Raw genomic sequence first — 21,339 nt, 5'->3', positions numbered from 1 at the left:
TCCATTCAAAATTGTAGACAAAAACACTCTTTGGTCTCCTGTCTACTTCTTTGGATTCCCTTGATATTCTTTCCAGTTTATTTCTGGGAGTGTCATTTATTCCAAGATGAAATTTAAAAAAGGGACAGTGGTCAGTATGTCTGTTTAGTCAGGTCAGCTTCTCCATTATATCCAATGTGGTCTGCAGACTCTGCTCATCTCAGCATCACATCACCCATCACCACCACATGCATTTTTCTCTTTGGGCCTGCAAGTCGTTCTCCGAGGGGAAGACCTAGAACTGACTACACAGTTTCACTCACCGAGAGTGTCTCTTGGTTCTCTTCGTCTTCTGAATTATGTGCTGCCAGGCTTTTTCCTCTAGGATTTCTGTTTTCTTTACCTTGTCAAGGAAGTCTTCATCTTCCCCAGTTAGGCTGAGTATGGCCAGATATTCTTCCAGGCCCTCTATTCTCTTCTCTAGTAATGTGATAAGCTTGAATTTGGTTCAGGCATTGTTGGGCTCATGTGGTCTAGTGGCAAATGACTTGGGCCAAATCAAATGGTTCCAGAGGCATTCCTTTCAGTTATTAAGGATTCAAATTGAATCAAATCTTTTGATTCAGACGTTCTATCAAACTGCCTTTGAATTAATTCTGCAAATCAACCCAGAGAAGTTGTGAAGATTAAAACCATTATGGTGAAACCAACAATGTGGGCCCCGGCATTTCCCCCAAAAACATCAATAAAGCTGACCAAAACCTGTACTCCAAAGTTTTTGGCATCTGATGGGATGACTTATTTTCTCTGTGCAACCACTGAATTGAATTGGGTTGCTGCATTCTAAAAGAATACAAAATTAATTTTTAAAATCTTGTAATTTATATCTTACCAATCAATCATGTATTGAAGGTCTAATTATAGTTACTGGCAAGCTAAATGATAACACAGTTGAAAATATTTAATTTCCCTGCCCTACCCCGTAGAGTCTTCAGAAAGATCCAAATGCTGGGTTCTCGAAGAGTAGGAAAGATCTAGTTATATCTTACTATAGCAGAAAAGATCAATGCCAAGTTAAAGTGAAGCAGGATGGACTTTAAAGAAATAATCATATGTCCTTTACACACACTCATACCGGCTCTCATTGCTAACACGCATTTTAATAACTCAATAAAGCTTGCATTAAAAAGAACCTCCCAAGCTTTCAGATTGAGATGCTGCAGTGGCTATTTGGCATCTCCAGGTCAATGTGTCTTTCAATTATCTCTTCTCCCCCACTCTTATGGACATAGAAAAAATGCCGACAGCTTAATCTCTTTATTTGAAAGGGTTTTCTATGGTAGGAAACCAGTTATTCTGTGTAGGGCCACTGAAAGATGGGTCAATAGGCTTTCTCCTTCTTTCTAGTGAACCGACCTTGCTTGCTTACTGCCATTAGCAAAAGGAAGCAAGAGATCTGGAACTTGGTCAGCTATCTGGTTGGGGAAAATGGGTAGGACTGTCCCCGGCTGCACTGTCCACAGGTAAAAGGTAAACGTTTTTACCAGGTGGTTACTGATTAATCTGCCTAGACATGCAGCAGGACCAGTTCACACCATACGCAGAAAACTCTAGTAAATTGAACTTTGCCAATCAAGAAGGAACCTAGCAACATGAGAAACTGATCACCAATTACAGGAAGCATTTAGCTGCAGTTAAAAGTGGGACAACTAGTTACTAAATCTGAAAGGGTGGTTACTTTTTTTAAAATGCTGGCACATATTGCATGTTGGAAGATTTTGTGAAATAAATCAAGCAAGCACCAAACTTTGAGTTAATTCTTTCAGCCAGATTCCCTTTCTATATCAATAAGAGAAATGTGGAACTATGATAGTGTTCAGGAGTAAAGATATATGCAGAAAGAGGCAAGCGTCTTTCTATAGAAATGTATAAAGAAAGGGACGTTGAATTCTGTGAACCACCACCACCACCCACCCTCACAAGGCACTGCCCAGTGGCATATGTTTAACTTATCAGTGTGCTCACAGAGACAAAAAGATTTGTCACCAGAAAATAAGGGAAGCAGGAATTCTGGATAGCAAAATATAGAGGACGGGAGCCAAGGGAATTAAAGGAGGCTGCAGTTTAAGTTTAGGAGTAGGGTTAGTAAAAGAAGGGCTAGAAAATCACTTTTTACAGGATCAAAGATTGGGTGATATAACACACTGAGCAAGAACCTGAGATTAAAAGCAGTGCCATTTTAAACTCCCGCCCTACATGTGGGTGTATTTGCACAACACACTGAATCAGGCCAATTAGCAATCAGGCAACTACATTTCAACTTATGAAACTTGTTTTAATTGTGGCACATGTTTTAATGTGTTGTGTGATTCCATTCTTCTTGCTCGGTTCAAAGAATTGTATAATCCTTCTAAAAATGAGTTAATTCAATAACCGAGCTATGCATGTTGTATGAATATAGTGTAACTAGAACTCTAAATGAGTGCCATTCGTGATCTCTTTTACCTTGATTAGGGTAACCTTCAACCAACCACGTGGAGCAGAACCTAAAGATCACTAGAACAAACCTTACCAAGACATTTCCAGGCAATTCTAGCAGGAGCCTTTGGACATAAATTAGTTTACAGACTAAGAGGCCTGGGCTATTTGCATCATAGTTAAGCATTTTGCAGGGATAGTTTCAACAACTGGCCAGTCCCTGTAGCAAAATCTGAAAGACATAAAAATCCCACTAATGTTTAATTTATGCAGATGTTTAATTGAAACTTAAGTATGGAACGCTGGCAACTGGGTCTGTAACCATATGAGACAAATTTAGACTTCAGGCTCTATAATTTACAGTAGGGCGCATTTGATTTCCTAAACCAAACATAACTCCTTGGTAGCAACTAGGGGGCTGGGGGTGGAAAGCCTCCCTGAAGCCAGGACAAAGCTAGGCCTGTGATCAGTCAAACCAGGCCTGCACGACCAACTCCTGGATGGCTATTCCTGTCCTGCAACTAATTACCTAAATGGATGCAGGCTGTTGAGAGACAGTCACTATTCCCTAATAGAATTTGCCCTCAAGTGCAATTTAATTTTCTCAGAGGTTGTTTTCCACCCCCTCCTTCTTTCTCTTCTACTGACCCACACAGAGAATCACTTTCTCCACTCTACACAGTGGAGATCACAGCACCTTTTCAGCAGGGAGACTTGACGCCTTTTGCCTCTTCCTCTTTCACACTTTTTGGCTTCTCTTCCCCTTTCAAGTCAGAGTTTCCCCCATAATATCAATCTGTGCCTTCATAATTTCTGTCCAAGAAAACAAGCCCGTCCGGTGGGGAAGGGGAATTAAATGCCAGGCAATAGGTCTGGCATGCTACAAACAAGTTTCACTTCTCAAGGTTAGATTATCATCCTCTACATATCTTGAAACAAAAGACCTGCCTTCCTTTTATCACTGGTAAGTACAGCCATTCTTATTTACGTATAGCTAATTTTGGACACCTGAAAGTTTTCTGGAATGAAACCATTTAAACTGAGGGGCATCAAGTTTAGAAAGAAATACAGGCATGTTCTTGTACCAAAACTAGGCTCTGGATGGAGCCAGTGTAGAAGAATTTCCTGATGGTTTGAGCTCCATATTTCTATCAGCAAGTAATTGCACTTTTCTTACAAAGAAAAGATGGAGGCTGTATTTCAAAAAGGCTTACAGAAATGCCTGTATCAGTGTGCTTCTGAGTGCGTGCGTGCTGGGTTTGCTTCTGAATGTGTTTCTGTGACATTTTTCCTCCTGTATGAAGACCAAGGGGAACAGCCTCAGATCTGGGGATCTTTTCTGTGGTGTTTGGGACTGGACATGGTTATATGATGCTTACTGAGATGTAATTATTTTTTCATAATAGGTAGTATTTAGCATTTTCTGTACCTCTGCATTGCTATTGCTTAATTTGCACGTGTTCCTTGTTAGGAGGTTTTCCAGTGGGATGATGGTGCTTGGTTTATATTTATATTTGTATTTTATATCACGTCCATTTGATAAAGTCACCAAGGCAGTACTCCACAAACTGAAAATAGAATAAAAGCACTTTGTTATGAAACAATATAATGCAATCAATCATTTTACCAAAAACCTTCAAGAAATAGGTCCCTGGTTTCTGTTAAAGCAAAAGAAGCATTTTTAAACAACTAGAACATCCCATCAGCTGCCAAATCTTCATACCAATTTCTCTGAAATTATTTCTCAGTGCTGACATGAGGTGTGCTGCAGCCTTTTTAGATGAGAGAGAATTAATGGCTGCTGGCCAGGGAGGAAAAGAAATCTATGAGCAATACTAATAATCAAGTACACTAATGAATTTTAGACTAATTATGCTAAGTAATCCCATGCTCACAGGCCTGCCATGTGAAGAAGCGAAGCCTGAGAGATGATGACACCCAGGGAATTTCCTGGCTTAACAGGAATTTAGACCAGGGATTTGTTCTTCTGTATCCAATGTTCTTCCTGCTGCCCCAAGTCAGTCTCACATCTAAGTGGCTCCAGTCTTTTTCCTCAAATTATAATCTCAGGAGGCTTTAATTAATAAAAGGATAAAGATGAGCATGAATGGTTCAAGGCCCTGAATATATTTATGCCAGGGTTGCTGGTTTAAAGTCTTGTAGCATATTTGGTCCAGATGTGCTTCTTCTCTTAAGGGATGGATATCCTCCTCTATCGAATGTCTATGAAATATCTATGAAAGCCATTTTGGTCTAGTGCTTTCTATCTTGCTACAAAGCAGGAAACCGTAAGTTCAAATCTAGCCTTAGTCACAAATCCAGCTGGGTAACCTTGGGCCAGTCACTCTCCCTAAACCCAACCCACCTCACTGAGTTATTGTTCTGGGGAAACTAGGAAGAGGAAGATATGTTGGAATATGTTTGCTGCCTTCAGTTATTTGTAAAAATAATGAAGGTGGGGATACAAATTAAATAAACAGAATGGAGACTAACCTTAGCAAATTTCTCAGTAACACGTAGAGTGATGTGCTCTAACCAAGGTGGTAGATCTTTACTACCTTGAGTACGAACACTATGACAACTTCACATTTTGATGTCTTTAAAAGAAAATGAGTTTATTTTCTATGTTGCAGATCTTAAATTAAGGTTTTTCATAGGTAGGTAGATTAATTACAGTATGAGAAGGAGGAATTGCAGAAGAGGCATATAGAATCCAAAATCTTAAATTTTGAAAACACTTTTACAGTATGTGGTTTCCCAGTTATCTAGCTTTACTTTTTTAACATGGTTATATATGGTTTATACTGTACTCAGTTTCTGAGAGTTTGTAATGGAAAGGAAAAATAGCTTTTTCAAATAATGAACTAATGTACAAATGAGGAAATGTTGTCTCTTGGAAAAAATAGCCAATGTGCACCAAGTAAAACATTCAGAGAGAAACCTAAAGTAATGATGTTGGTGTACTTAAATTCATAAAATATTTTCTCAATATTTTACTGTATTTGCTTTCAAAGAAAAGAAAATGATTTTGATATCTTTAATTTATAAAATAAACTGGTTTTAACCATACAAGAATTCATAGTTTATGTGAAGGTTAATTCTTTTCTTACATGCATATCATGATAATACATTTTTGAATGGAGCATAAGGGACACAAAATGATGTGGTTCATGCATAAGTCTTTAAAATATTTTTTCTTGATCAGGAGTTTTATAAAAAAAATGGCTTTATATTTTGCCTTTGGGGTTGTGTAGACACCAACCTTGCTTGCAAATTGTGCTGGCCAGGATTAGGATACAAACTAGAAGTAAAGTGACTTTGAAGTAGAAAGTGCAGGATAAATAACAGAAAACAATTATCCCAACCAGGGTAGGCACCTTCCATGAAATTGCTTTTTCCTCTGTGGTTCAGTTGTGCACTGTCCTATATATAGTACTCCCGCAGAAGGATTCTACTTCTGTTTTGCCTTCTCTTTGCTGAGCAGTTTTCCTTTGATAAGAAAACAAGCAAACAGAAAAATCAGGAAATCTCAGCTTACAGTGTCATCCGGTCCTTCCCGAAAACTGCCTTGGGAGGCATGGGTTTAATGTAATTCTTAATGTAAGAATTGTGTTGCTCAAATTGATCAAGGTTTGTTCTACTTCAGAATGCAGATAACATCAAAATTAGCAGTTCTTGTGGACACCGTTCACTTTTCAAAGTACTTAGGATCCAGAAGGGCATTGTTTCTGAACATGGGGGGTCAGTGTTTACCTAATATTCATTGATAGATTTATCCCCTGGAAACTCATTTAATCTAGTGACTTGTTAAACCTGAGGTCTGCCTGGGAAGAAGAAAAGGTGAAAAGGTTAGGATCTGTTCTGATTCTGAAAAGCAATATTGAAAGACAGATGAATTAGCAGCTGTGGAGAACAATTCTTCCCCCAGTATAGTTAAAATATTCCCAGCTCTCCAGCAAATTAAATTCTAGAACAGGTATGCAGCCTCAAGGGAGAATCTTAGGAATGACTATAAAAGTGTATCTTTTGTATTTGTACCTACACACACACACACATACACACATCCTATTTCTCTGGCACCAGCACAGGCAAAATAATCAATCTGGAGGGAGAGTGTTCTACTTTCAGATACTTCTCTGGCGGCTAGGTACAGAGAACAGTATAGATACCATGCTGTACCTTCTCTGTTAGTTCAGAGATGATCTTTCTGTGGTCTTAATATAGTCCAAATCAAAACTGAAAGGATCTTCTGGGCAAAGGTGTCCCTCTCCTGTGACAATGGGCAATCACTGCCTTTCCCATCTCTCCCTCCTCTTTGCCTTTCCAACCAGTTTCCCCTAATTATTCCATTCTGCCTAGGAGCTGGTTCATCATTCTTCTCCTCCCAGCATCCTTTGATTTATCTTTCTGTCTGAAGCACAGCTCTCTCCTCCTCCTCCTCTTTCTCCCAGGGGAATTCAATTTTCATTCATTTTTCTGCTTTGCTAGATTGATATAGACCCTCTGCCCTGGTCCATATTACTCACCGCAACCAGGAGTGCAATACTGCAGAGGAGCTAGCTTTGAAGGGAGATATTTTTTTCCCCCATACGCAAGAAAAGGGCAAGAACCTTCACTGCAGAGGAATGAGGTATGGTTTTTACTCTTCTGATTTTTCTTCCACCTTCTCTAAATGTAACCCTTCATAATATTTCTTGGATCTGATTTATGGCTATTTTAAATATATGTCTCTGTGTGTGTTTTCTGATCACACTCACACAAACACACACACACACATTAGATATTGGTTGGAAGTAAAAATAAAAACCATGAGTTTCATAAAGTTTTCTGTAGTGGTCATCACTACGGATTTTTAAATCTGGGCGGACAAAACCAAAAACCTGACCCTAGCAACAGTGAATATTTGAAAATGAGCATACTGGAGAAAAAATGGCAGTATAGCCACTCAGCCTGGTTTGCTGACTTTTTTTTAACTCCATTTCATTGCAGAAATGTCTTCTCTTAGAAAATGAATCTCTTCTTGTAAATTGCAATATTGATATCATCATTTAAATATGTTCATTTGAATTGCTGTATGTGTGCTGCAAAATCAGGATGTACTCTAGAAGGCAGCAGGGAGTTCAAATGGCCTATTTCTCTTTGCTGCCATCTAGTGGTTGCATGATTTTTTTTCAGCCAAGTTATGGTAGTCCTGGTTGTGCATGACTAAAAGAAAAAGACGGTTGATCACTCTGGCCTTCTTTTTTCCCCCTCTCATTAGAGCACCATAGTTGCATATATTAGAAAGGCCATTGCACAACTCCATCTGGTGTGCCCATTTCCTAGATTTGGGGGGCTTTAGATAGTAATGCCCTAATTACCTCATGGCTGGACTACTGCAACATGCTCTATATGCGGTTGTCCCTGAAAGCCTCCCAGAAGCTTTAGTTAATTCAGAAGGTGGCAGCACAAGCAGTGATGGACATGCCTTGATATGCCCATGAAACATATCAGCTTTTCAGGCTGCACTGATTTCCAGTTTGCTTCTGGATGTGATTCAAGGTGCTGGTTGTTATCTATAAAGCCCTACATGGCTTAGTTGAGGGACTGCTTGCCCCGTTAGCATCTGCCCACCAATTCAGTTCTGCAGATTCTGGTTTTCTTTCATTAAATAATGTCATTTATCGTAATCCTGGAAGTACACTTTCTGGAATGAGGTTTTCCCCAAGAAAAGGATGATCCCCATTCTATATTTCTTAGAAAAGTCATGAAGACCTGGCTGTTCACCCAGCCCTTTGGCAAGGGTGAATGAAACCCCTTGCTTCATTCCATCTGGTCGGTCACGCTTGCCAACTTTTACTTTGCTTTCTTTGATTGTTGTTAGCCACCCAGAGTCATTGAGAGTTGGGTGTCATCACAAATTGAATAAATTAATTATTATTATTCCTCTTACCTCAGAACTTCAATAGGGAACATAGACAGCCACTTTTCATAGCCTTCACAGATCTTATGAAGGCTTTTGACTTGGTTAGTAGGGACGGCCTTTATAAAATTCTCCCCAAGATTGGATGTCCACCTCAGCTCCTCAATATCATCAGGTCCTTTCATGAGGAAATGAAGGGCACTGTAGTTTTTGATGGCTTAACATCAGATTCCTTTGACATTCGAAGTGGGGTGAAGCATGGCTGCATCCTCGCACCAACTTTATTCCGGATCTTTTTTGCTGTCATGCTGAAACAGACTTTTGGAACTGCAACAGAGGGTATTTATCTCCGGACCAGATCAGATGGAAAACTCTTTAATCTCTCTAGATTGAGAGCAAAATCTAAAGTCCAGCTAAAATGCCTACGAGATTTCCTCTTCGCTGAGGATGCTGCCGTTACTGCTCACTCTTCCGAAGACCTTCAACAACTTATGGACTGTTTTTAGCAAGGCCTGCCAAGACTTTGGACTAACAATCAGCCTGAAAAAGACACAAGTCATGGGTCAGGATGTGGATTCACTTCCCTGTATTACAATCTCTGCACAAGAACTGGAGGTCATTCATGACTTTGTGTACCTCGGCTCAACCATCTCTGACACTCTCTCTTTAGATACTGAGCTGAATAAATGTATTGGTAAAGTGGCCACCACATTTTCCAGACTTATAAAGAGAGTATGGCTTAATAAGAAGCTGACAGAACATACAAAGATCCAGGTCTATAGAGCCTGCATCCTGAGCACACTCTTGTACTGCAGTGAGTCTTGGACCTTTTACGCACAGCAGGAGAGAAAGTTACACACCTTTCATATGCGCTTTAATCTTGGCATCACCTGGCATGGCAAAGTTCCAAATAGTGCAGTCCTGGAATGTGCTGGAATTTCTAGCATGTATATACTACTGAAACAGTGACGTCTACGCTGGCTTGGGCATGTCGTGAGAATGGCTCATGGTCAGATTCCGAAAGATCTTCCAAAAGAACTAGTGCAGGGAAAGTGTCCCAGAGGGAGAGCAGACTTGCGATATAAGGATATCTGCAAGAGGGATCTAAAGGCCTTGGGAATGGACATTAACAGCTGGGAAACCTCGACCTCTGATCGCTCAGCTTGGAGGCTAAAGACGCAGCATGGCCTTCTCCAATTCGAAGAGACACTTGTGCGGCAGGCTGAGGCAAAGAGGCAGTCCCGGAACCAGCAAAATCTGGGGGCTGGACAGGGGACAGATTGTACCTGCCCTCACTGTGGAAGGGACTGCCACTCTCGAATTGGCCTTTTTAGTCACACCAGATGCTGCTTTAGGACCTCTTTCCAGAGCACGATACCATAGTCTCTCGAGACTGAAGGATGCCAATGATGATTATGCCTCTTACCTCAGAACTTCAATTTTGTAGATTTCTAAATAAATTTGTCAGTCAGTGAATGCAGAATCTTATCAGAGGTCAGCCAATCCCTCCATGAATTAAATTTTGTCTTATGTGTCTGACACGCACATTCCAACTGCAATTCCTTCCTTACTGATTCAAGGAAGAGAACGGGTGTGGAGGTTCTCCTCTATGCCCCTGCTCCTTATGGACAAAAGATGCTTGAATGGGCCCCAAAATGCAGGAACAACTGGGTAAGAGCAGAACTATATAAATATTTCAGATATTCTGTGAAAAGTCACTGACCTGTATGTTTTTAGCATCATGAATTGTATCAGCCTGATTTGTCTATTTGATTCTAATTAATTCTGATGTCTAAAAAAATCAGACTAATTTTTCACAGCAACCATTTGAATCAGTCCAGGCTTGATTGCCACAGGCCTGCTAAAACCACACTCTATAGAGAAAGGCCAGCACTGTTCACCACACAGGCACACGCACACATAGTATCAGGTGACTGTAAGCTTGTAAGGTCTGTTGGGACCATAACTTTCAGAATTTATATGCTCAGTGGGAAATTCTGGGATTAGTAGTCCTAAAATGTTGAAAGGGCTAGAGAAAACTCTTTGGAGACTGAAGAGCACCTACTTATTCTTTAACTGGTCTATTGGATGATTTTGAGAAGCAATATTTTGAGAAGACAATATTTCCAATGTCCCATGAAGTCATCTCTTCTTGTTCCTGCTTTCCCAGAATATGTACGTGATCCGTCAGGTTGTACCTCCTGCCTCTGTTGGATGCAAATATTGAGTATCTCACATTAAATGAAATAACTCTCAATAATGCATTCTCAGGGGGAAAAAATGGGTCTGAGTTCATCTTGATGGTGCCTTTATGAGATTCTGTGATCTGATCAATACCTTCTAAAAATTCCAAAGTCATGAATAAGAAAGGATTAATAATCTTCATATGGAACAAATACAAACATGCAGTTTTTAAAAATTCTTTTTGCTCAGGGCCAAAAACAAAGGCTAATTGGATCAAACACAGTTGCTATTCCTCTACTCACTGTGAGTGAGCTGATGGCAATTGGTAGCCTCCAAGCTGCCATTGCACCCTCCTTGCTAATGTGTCCAGGCAACTGATATTACAAACTTTTTATCATTCATACTGGAGGTAACATACAGTCATTGTGATTAATAGCCTGTTCTTTCAATCCTGTACTTCAGCAGGGGGTGCAGAACTTGGGTTCTACTTGCCATAGCATTATTTCTTAGACAACTGTGTTTTAGTGATTTGGCTTGTGCATCAGCTCCAGTATGGCTATCTAATTCTCATAGCTGTTGCTAGGATTGCTTTTATGAAATTGACTATAGTTCTCCTGCCAAGATGTAACTGCATTAGAAGGAGTGCTGATCCTTATTGCAGAGTGGTGTGTGTGCGTGTAAGTAATAGATACATAAATTAAATTTATATGTCAATACACTTAGGAGGCTGTTGTATGGGAAGGGCCTCCCCTGGATAGCTGACTCCTAGAGCTCATCATGCTTGGAAAGTCTGCAGCTCAATTCCCAGTAGATTCATATTTTGGGCCCTCTGGGCCTCCACTGGCATGCCTTGACTCTGAGGCGGACTTGGGCTAAGAGTCATTAGCTTTGATGCTCTCATGCTGGCTGGATGATGATCCTATACATCAGTGGGGAATGCTCTAGTCAGTGAGTCCTTTCTTTTTCATTAGGCAGCAATTGAATGCAGGGTTTTAAAGATGTAATTTTCAAGAGTTTGGCAGCTGTTTTCAGCCTGAATTCCAGATGCTCTTTTGCAAAATAAGCCAAGTGGCCATTTAGAGAGGGGGGGAAGAGGGAGGCGTATGTATAAAAATAGGGTTGTTAGATCTGGGCTGCAAGAATCCAGAAGATCAGACCATGGCAACAGTGAGTACAGAGACCCTTGATAGCCCTGTGTTTGGTTGTTGTTGTTTTTAAATAGAATGAGCTTAAAATACATTCCTATGGCACAAAACTAGAAATCGATCTAGGGTTATAAAGACATCAGAGCAACCCACGTTGATACCAGTAATATTTTACATAGAATATGGTACCTACCCTGGAAGATAAATTCTTGCAAAACCCAGCTACAAAAGAAAAGGTCAGAGACTTTACATTCTATAGTGAGATATATAAGTGGATGTGGGAGGGAGGGAGAAAGGGAGATGTACGGCCATCCATCCAAAATTTCTTTAATCCTTTACTTTCCATTTCATAAACTATAAAAACTGATTGTTTACACCTGGAGGGTCAAAAACACATTTATACCCACAAGGGTTGTAATCATGACAGCAGCTAGTAGGTATAAATGTTCTTCCATAACAGTAGACCCATTAACCTTGGTAGCTCTGAGCAGAAAAGATAATGAAATGCTCAAGGGCACTTCTCTCACTTAGGTCTTACCAGGATATTGGCCTTGAAATCCCACAATCTCTAGGCAGCTTAGTCTGAGCATTGTAGATCTGTGGATCTGCAACAGGAGGGACCACAGGTTGGGGGACCCTGGTCAGAATACATTATAAGCGGAGGGGATGCTACTGTCAAGAAAGTATTGGAATGTTGCCCCATGAGAAAAATTATTTCATTATATATTTGCTCCAAAAGCTATAGGGTGTGACTCTCACATGACGACATCACTAAAAATGGAATGAGATTTTTGGCTTTTGTGAGGTTGAAATGCCTTTTTTTTAAAAAAAAATTGAAACAGATATATTAAGCCTAGTGAAAGCATATCATATTTATTTTGCTAATGACTATGTTGTTTAATCTCAGTGAAAAATCTTAGGACTGAGAATAATACTTTACTATGGAAATACACTCTTTTTTTTAAAAAATGTCTCATAATGCAAGATTGGCTGTAGTTACTCATCAGCCAGGGCCACTCAATATTATCAGATTCTCTGCTCTATATTGTTTCTCTATGGGTGAGCAATATACTTAACTCAGTTACTGAATCAATCCATTAATTCAATTTCTGAACTAACCTATTTTTAATTTGTTGAATATTTAACTAACTGAAAGGTCTGTGTTTTCACAACACTATCTCTCCCCCCCCCATTAACCAATGTTAAAATTAACCAAAATCACCATGCTGAGTGAAGGCAACTTGGTTAGGCAAGTTGTAAATGTAAATGTAAATCCAGCCATGGTATGTAAGAAAAACTGTAAGAAGTACAGTTTAAATACAGTGTCACATAGTATGTACGTAGTATTTGTTGAAAAAGAAACTCTTCAATACTACGAACAGGACGATAGATTTTAGTATCAAGATCTGATATGTAAGACTTCCAAAACATGATTACCCTGGACCAATAAGAAATGCCCCTTCAACCAAAGCACAACAGATCCTAATAGTATAAGAAGATGTTAGTTGCTGTTTGTAGCTAGATCACCTAATGAGGGCACTGGCAAAAAAAACCTATGAGAAGATTCAGAACTTCAATCTCTTAATATTTCAGCTTCTTGCAGCCTGTCTCCCATATTTATCCATTGTGCCTGTAAATTTACCTTTTTCCAGGGTAGGAATTCTTTTTTTTAACCAGCTGCACTGGAAATCTGCAAATATGTAGCTGTTCTACATTTTCTTGGCATCAATCTAACATCAAATAATTATTTTCTTCTGGAAAGGGCTGCAGATCCAAGTTTACAATGCCAGGATGCTCTATATCAGCATTTCTCAGCCTCAGCAACTTTCAGATGTGTGGTCTTCAACTCCCAGAATTCCCCGGCCATTAAGTTAAGTTGCTTTACATTAAGAACCAGGAGCCTGTTCTTAGCCTCTTTTTTGTGACCCTTCCTACCACTTCCTCCCCAGTCTACTCTAATGAATTGAACTGTTCCCTGGGTTGCCTAGGCCAGAGAAAAATATGCTGTGCTATTCTCCAAATACAGTTGTTATCTTAGACTTCCAGATTATTATCTTGCTTCATTCTGTAGGACAATCTACTTGCACTTTAAACTCAGATCTTCTCCCTGAAAGTCCCTTGGAATCACTATTTTTGCCTTTGTTTTGGAGCCTTGGGAACCTGGTGTATTGTGTGTAAACCGTTATAATACAGCATATAATTCTGTCTATCCATCCTCTATCTATCTATCTATCTATCTATCTATCTATCTATCTATCTATCTATCTATCTATCTATCTATCTATCTATCTCTATCGTCACATTTAGTGATTAAATGGAAGTTTCCATAGCAATGGGAATCAGTGGGGCTGAGTTTTTCAGTTAATACTCTACACTATTAGGGAGCTTCCCTTTCTTGCTTTTTTTTCTCCACAGATCACCCCTCTCTCTCTCTCTCCCAGTTTGGTATTTCCCCCAAATTATTCTGGCTCCAAAAGAAATGTCATTTTTGGACTCCTTATTTTCAACGCTCCCCTCTGGAGAGGTGATAGCTGTGATAATTCCCTGGGCCACAGTGAACAACTTGTATAGCATTTTGTCAACAAAGTCAATCACTTGTGGTGCCTGGGATGTTAGCTCATCCTGTTGTCTGGGGTTTCTTTTAGTCTGTGACCTCTAAGGAAATAGATAGGGTGCTGTCTTGCATGCCCTTTGGCAGATGCCGTTTGGACTCCTGCCTTTCCTGGTTTGGGTATGGAAAACTATCAGTTCCTTATTTTTGGGGGGGAGTTCCAGAACTTTGAAAGAGACTGTGGTCTGCCCCCCCACTCCTGAAAGAGCCATCCCTTGATCCAAGTGAGATGAAGATTATGTTAGAGTATAGATATTAGGAAGCAAGCTCACTTAGAGGATCTTTTTGGATCCATGACTCCTACTGAAACAGCAAATAGAAGGTGTGCCAGAGGGGCCTATGCCTAGTTCCAGCTGGTGTGTCAATTACAACCTTCCCTGAAGCAAGTGGATCCAGATACAATAATACAGCCTCTTTCAAGGTTTTGGAACTCCACCCCAGCAATGAGGAACTGACAGTTTCCCCGATCCAAGTGGTCACCAGTTGGACTATGTAATGCATTCTACCTGAGCCTTCCCTCAAAAACCACTCAGAAATTAGAGTTGGATCAAAATGCAGCAGCCTACCAGCTCTCTGGCACTGGCACATAATGCTAGTTTTGTGAATCCTGTATAGCTTTTTGCTTGGTGTTAGGCTACCATTTAAGATGCTGTTTTTCAAAACATCTAAAGCCCTCTATGGCTTGAAGCCCCAATATCTGCAGAACGGTTTATTGCAAACAGTTCTGGGCTAACTTATTAGATCAATCAGGGAGAAATTGTTATTGATCCTGCATTTTTTGGAGAGGACCCATAGGTTGAGATGAGAAGGCACTACTATTCTATGGCAATGCCAATATTATGCAGTGACCAGGCTGGCCCCCTGTTTGATAATGTTTTCAAAGCTACTAAAGACCGTTGTTTCAAAGGGTTCTTTCCTGATTTTATCATGCTATTTCCAACTATTTTTTTCTTGTTTTCATTCTTATGTTTGGTTGGTGCTTTTTTAAAGCAAAGTTTGTACTCAATAAACCATTGGCTATTTCTATAGTTTTGTCAACAGTTTATTGTGGATACTTTAACTGTTTTTTATATTCTATATAATTTGCTTTTTTATTTATTGCGGCAGGATAAGACATCTGTAAAATAAATAGATACATAAATTTCACTATCAAATTGTAGGAGTCTCTCGTAGCAATTCACTGTCCATTACAGCTTGAGCTTGAACCGCTTTGAGTAACATCAGTCTGGGATTATTGCCTTTGATTGTTAACCAAAATGAATGGATAAGAGATTAACCAGAGCATACCATGAGTACCTGCAACCAGCTATGAAATGAAGTTGCCTCTTCTCCTAACTCTGACAGGTGTACTAACTACAGCATAATCCCATGTTCCCGCATTTCTGAGTTTAGTGTAATCTTCAATGATACAGATGAAACAATTGCTTATGCTGATAATACAAAAACAAAATAGACTGAATTATTCAGAGGACAACAGGACAAACAGCTTCTGTTAAAAGGAAGACAGTCAACCATAAAGTCATATGGGGAGATCTGTACATTTAAACAATTAAGGTTTTTCAAATAACTAGATCGTGGGGAATGCATGTCTTAGATGCACAGCCCAATATCGATCCATTAATTGCTACCAAGACCTTAGTTGACAGATGTTTCAATTAACTATACTGAACCTACAATAGCAGCTTTGCCAAGTGGTTTTCCAGGGTCAGAAATATGAGCTTCTGTATGTCACAACTTCTGCTTGCTCATTGACTGCATTCCCATGATCTATCATCAGTTACAGTATCAAGAAAACAAATATAAATCCGTATTTGCTTGGGAAAATATCTTCTGGGAAATAATAACCTCTGCTTCCCCATCTTAATACCCCAATATTACTAATAAATTGTTGATGATGGTCATGATAATAGATGTGCTGCAGTATTCCGTAAATAAGAATCAAACCATAGGTTATAAGCTATAGTTGGTATAACAAGCAATAGGATAATTAAAAGGCTCTGGGGTATTTAGATAAGACCTGCTTTCTGTGTTTTAGAGCCATACTGGGTGTGGAATGGTACATTCAAAAACCAAGACTTTCTCCAAATGCCTAGGACAAAAGAACATCATATGCTCACAAATACTGTGTATAAATGCAGATCTTACTTTTCCTCATGGTGTGCACAAGTTAAGCTCTTCCACGGCTAGCTTGAATGAAGTCTTGATCATTTTACATAGCAATACACACTCTGTCAACTTGATCTCAGATGCAGTGGGGTTGCAACTAATTCCAAACTGGGGAAAAAATGTGATGTCTACTTCCAATTTGTGTGGAAAGCATCAATTTAGAAAATTAAGATAAAGAGTTAATTTGTTTCTAACCAAAATTATACAGTACATTAGCTATAGCAGTTCCATTTTTTTGCACGTTCCTGATTCATTTCAAGCCTTCTAGCCTAGTAACTATTTCATTTCTCTTTATTGTTAATACGAGCCATCTTCAACTGGTCCCTTCTAGAGTGTGGGACTATGTCTCCTATTATCCTAAAATTGAATTAGCATGGTGTAATGACTTGAACCTCTGACTAGGGGGTAGAGAAAACCAGGTTTAAATTCTGATTCATTTACTTTTGAAGTTCACTTGAGGATTCAAGTGGGACAATCATAATCTTTCAGTTAATGCACCTCATAAGTGTGTGAGAACAAATTGGAGGAAGAAAAGAACTACATACTAGGCTTTCATTATCTTGGAGGAAATATGAGTTTCATCTATAACTAATTTCTCTATTTCTCCAAGAATAGTGATCTAAGGAGCACTATTTTTAAAAGCCCTCCCTATTCCCTTATCTCCCCACATCTTTTTTTAAATAAAGAGAAGTTTTATTTTTATATAGTTTTAAGGGGAGGTGAGATGAAGAAATCCATAACGAACGCGACCATGTGTTGACTTACATTCCAGGAAGGTGAAGAATAAGTATTTTGCCTGATGCTGTTGCTGGATTTGATGGTGCTGACAACCTGTGATACAGGATGGTTACAAAGTTTTTATCTGCACGTTAATATATTGGTCTATCAGTGAAATCTGTCTTTGTGGTCTTGACAGCTACATGCCTCTTCACTTGGAATTATGTGGAAATTATTTACTAAAGATCTAAAATCCCTGGGCACAGTCCAACCAAAAATTAGTGTTTTAAAACTTAATTTTAAATTGTTGGTCAATCCCATTCCTCTGTTTCTGCATGAGTCGTGATGTGTCTCAAAGTAAAGGAACCTAGGGCACAGGCTTTTAGGTCTTGTCCTCTGAGGAAAGATAAATCCTGCTGAAGAATGGAATTGTCTTCAACTTCATTTTACCTTGTGCTAGCTATTTTATCCTTGCCTGATTATCATGTAGTGTATCTGTAATATGTGTAATAGATAACGTGTCTACTCATTATGGGTGCTAATTGAAAGGAGACAAGGCCAGAGTAATTAATCATGCCGAAGTGTGATGAACAGCCTCTTCTGAGATTGCATATTTTGGGTTCATGAGTGGTCAATAATTAAATTTATTTATTGTGATGCAAGCATTTGCACACAATTTACAAATTACTCTTGTAGCTGCCCTGGTTAAATCAGGAGAATTGGAAGCACATCCCCCCCCCCATGGATCTCACTTGATGCCCAGACAGTGTCCTTGACTCTGCTGGACTTCCCCAACCCCATCCCCAGGGATATCTGAACTGTGTCTCTGCTGGTTGCCCACTCATCACTTTCTAGTATGTTTCTGTTGTGGCAATAACTTTGTTTGGGGTGCTTTCAGGTCTTATGCAGAGAGGAACAAGCTTAAATATCAAAATCTGTTTCATCTGCACTGTCAAATTTACCGATGTCAGCACAGAATTTCAAGTATCTGTTTTCAATACAAATTCAGAAAGAGATTAGAAAATTCTTCTCAGTGCAAGATTTTGTCTCCATCTATACTTTAGTGGGCACTCTGATAGAGATAGGAAAAAGGAATGAAATGTTACATTTTTATTTATTTATTTATTTATTTATTTATTTATTTATTTATTTATTTATTAAAAAAACAGATGTAGAAATAAACAGCAGTCACTCTTTTTTTAAACCAAATGTGTTGACACTTTATTTGGCAAATTTATTTCACATAGGTTCCTCTCCCTGCTGTCTCCTTATGGTACTCAAATATTCTGAGAATTTAATTCTTAATTATTCTGGGAGATCCTACTTCTGCCTCCCCTGGTTCACTTATCTAATGCCTGAGAAGAATCGAGCAATTTATAACCATTGACCTTAACATTTTAACACCACGGAAGTAAATGACCAGCGACCGATGTCCCTTTCCTTTGATTGAAAAGGGAAGGTTTTACTCCCTTGTCAATTTTCCTAAACCCATCAGCTCAGTTCCAGCCAAACAAAACAGAAGCGGAGGCTCAGCATTGTTAAAAGGAGCCAGAATGTTGCCCAGAGAAAAATTTCATTTTCCAATCCTCCATCTGAGTTCTGATTTTCGATTGCGAAAAAGAAAAGCTGTGTTTCACGAGCTTCTGTTGTCTTTTCTTGGTTCTTGCTGTTCTTTCCAGCCTCGTTCACTCATCACCGGTGGAGAGTTTCTGCAGATTTAATTGCAGCGTTATTTGTGGTTGATCATATCCAGCCATCCTACCTGGTACTTGCCTCCGTTTCCCTGCTGAGTAAAGCCAGACAGGAGGAGAGCAGTTACACACGAAGAACTGGGTTACAAATAAAGGCAACGGCAAAGAAAGGCTGTGTTAGAACCCTTGAAACGACAGGCGATCCCACATGGTGAAAAGAAGCGCGTAAGCCAAACTTACTCCCCTTCGGAAAGGCGCATTTACCGCGCAATCCCAGGAACCCTAAAAAAAGGAAGCCCGGCCAGCAAAAGAGCCTGGGGATCCGAACGAAAGGCGGCGGTCCCTGCAGTTGAACTAAGAATGAAAAAGATGGGAAGTGGCTGCTTCTTTAAAATCTCTCTTCTCTCAGGGATGCCCGAGATAGTGAATTGCAAGCAGAAATGAATTTCTCCTTCCGTGTCTGATCCGCGCAAACACCCAAGCGTGAACGCCGTCACCTGATACAGTAGCTTTGGGTGCCTGTTCAATTCGTTTGCCAGAGAGAGAGAGAGAGAGAGAGAGAGAGAATGAGGATGAGGATGAACGAATTTTGCAGCGCGTTTGCTTTCAGCTTTCAACGAAGAAGGGAATGTTCTCCACTTCTCGCCTCAACTTTTCCTTTCCTCAGGAACCAGAGGCAAGGGCTTTCTTTCTGTTTGTTTGTTTGTTTTACCACGAGTTGCTTCTCCGCGCTCAGGGCCTAGGAGAGGCCGAAACGCTCAGACTTCGTGCTCGCCGAGAGGGAAGGAAAAACGCCCTTCGCGGAGCCTGGCAGAGACCGGCTGCGCTAAGCGCTTCTCGCCGGCGGTCCTCCTTGCGGGGTGGGCAAGGAAGGCGAGTTTAGTCTCGTTGCATTTCAACCAAGCGTCAAAGTGCGGCGTTTACACTGATGTCCTGGGCTACGATGAGCGTTTAGATTTCTTCATCTTTGAAGAAATCCTTAAAAAAAACACTACGGATGCGGGGTCTGGAAGAGCTGGGCTCGTGAAGAAAGGGGTGCTTAAGAGGCCTCCTTCTGCGTGGAGCGGAAAGGGCTTGGGTTTCTCTGGCTGGGCAGCTCGGGAAGAGAGGAAATCGAGGGAAAAGATTTGGGATCGAAAGGCGACGGTGCAACACCCCCCTTCCCCCCGGAAAGGGTTCCAGAGTCTCTCCGGACGCCTCGCTTGTGATGCGAAAGACGAAAAGAAGAGGGATCCGACGGGGCGGGACGGGACGCTCTTGCTGGCAGTCCAAAGGCCAAAAAAAAAAAAAAGACGCGGCTTGCGGGGATCTTCTCGGCTCAGCGGCATCCAAGGGACTCTCGAAGATCCTTTGGGCTCCATTTTCCCCGCCCAGAATTTTTTGAAAGGAGGCGCACCGGGATTGGCTGTGGGGGCGGGGCTTCCCTGCGGAAAGTGACGTCACGCCCTCTCCCTGCAGTGTGAATGAATCAAAGCTGCGTTCTCTGGACCAGCACTCGGCTAAGCAGGCGACTGCTGCAGCATCACTTTCCAACCAGGATACGGCCAAGCTGGAATAGCAGGAGACTCCAAGGGGATTTGAAACCAACTGGGGCCAATCTTCTGCAAATCGAGAAGGATCGGTCCCGAATAGACTTCGTTTTTTTTATTCTGAGTTTTTTTTAATTTATTTTAGTAACAATCCCCTTGGGTGTTTTTCCCCCCTTCACCCAGCGTTTTCGCCTTTTCTGTCCATTGAATTAACATGATGCAAAGCTCAGCACTCGCCACGGAAGGCTCTGTCAAGGCGCTTCCAGAAATTCTTGGTGTGCCAATGCAACGTAAGAAATCTTTTTTCTCCCTACTCCCTCGTTCTCTCGTCCACGTTAATTTAATAATAAAGAAATGTGCAATTTGGGGAGCTTGAGTGGTGCAGGGAGGAGAGCTATTAAAAGAGCTGCGTTGTCCACGTTAGGAACGAGGGTAGAAGATTCTGCCTGGCGATATTGTGTACATTAGCGTGTCTCTCTTCTTGGGGGGGGGGGTGTTGTTTTGTGCAAGCGATCATCCAAGGTTGTGACCAGGAGGAGGACAGGTTGTTTTGCAGGGTTGTCTTTTTGCCTTATGGATCAATAAATCCCAGCGCTGGAAACACCAACATGCCAGATGGCCAGTGACAGCAGCTCCCCGCTTACTATACTCACCCAGGAGTGAGTCCCGCCGAGTTTCATGGGTCTCTCTCTCTCCCAGATAAGCGGGTGGGGTGGGCAGGAGGTTAATGATCAGGATGTTGGGCAGACACGAGAATGGCCTTGTCGTGGAGTAGGGCGGGTTGAGCAGCGGCTGGCCAGAACTTTGCCTCTGTCCTCTGGCTTGTGAGAAGCAGGCGGGCCGACCCTTTTCCATTGCCCTTCAGGTCAATTGCAGTCTTCTTTTGAGTCCCTTTACTGGGCCGGATGTTGCTTGCGTTTGGGGCACCTCCGGCTTG

The 21,339-nt window shown here is 40.7% G+C and overlaps 1 protein-coding gene across 1 annotated transcript in view; it reads left to right on the top strand.

The window, feature by feature from the left end:
• Positions 1-20,616: 20,616 nt before the first annotated feature.
• LHX4 (LIM homeobox 4) overlaps positions 20,617-21,339 on the top strand; it is a gene marked incomplete at both ends in the record, with an annotated part of 59,638 nt that continues 58,915 nt past the window's right edge. The window contains one exon of the mRNA XM_081322410.1: positions 20,617-20,692. Coding sequence (XP_081178536.1) covers positions 20,617-20,692 — 76 coding nt within the window. The remainder of the gene's footprint in view (positions 20,693-21,339) is intronic.

Source organism: Vipera berus, assembly GCF_964194415.1.
Source record: "Vipera berus genome assembly, chromosome: 3".
Lineage (NCBI taxonomy): Eukaryota > Metazoa > Chordata > Lepidosauria > Squamata > Viperidae > Vipera > Vipera berus.
The sequence above is the reverse complement of the archived record's forward strand: the minus strand, read 5'-3'. Positions and strand labels throughout refer to the sequence as shown.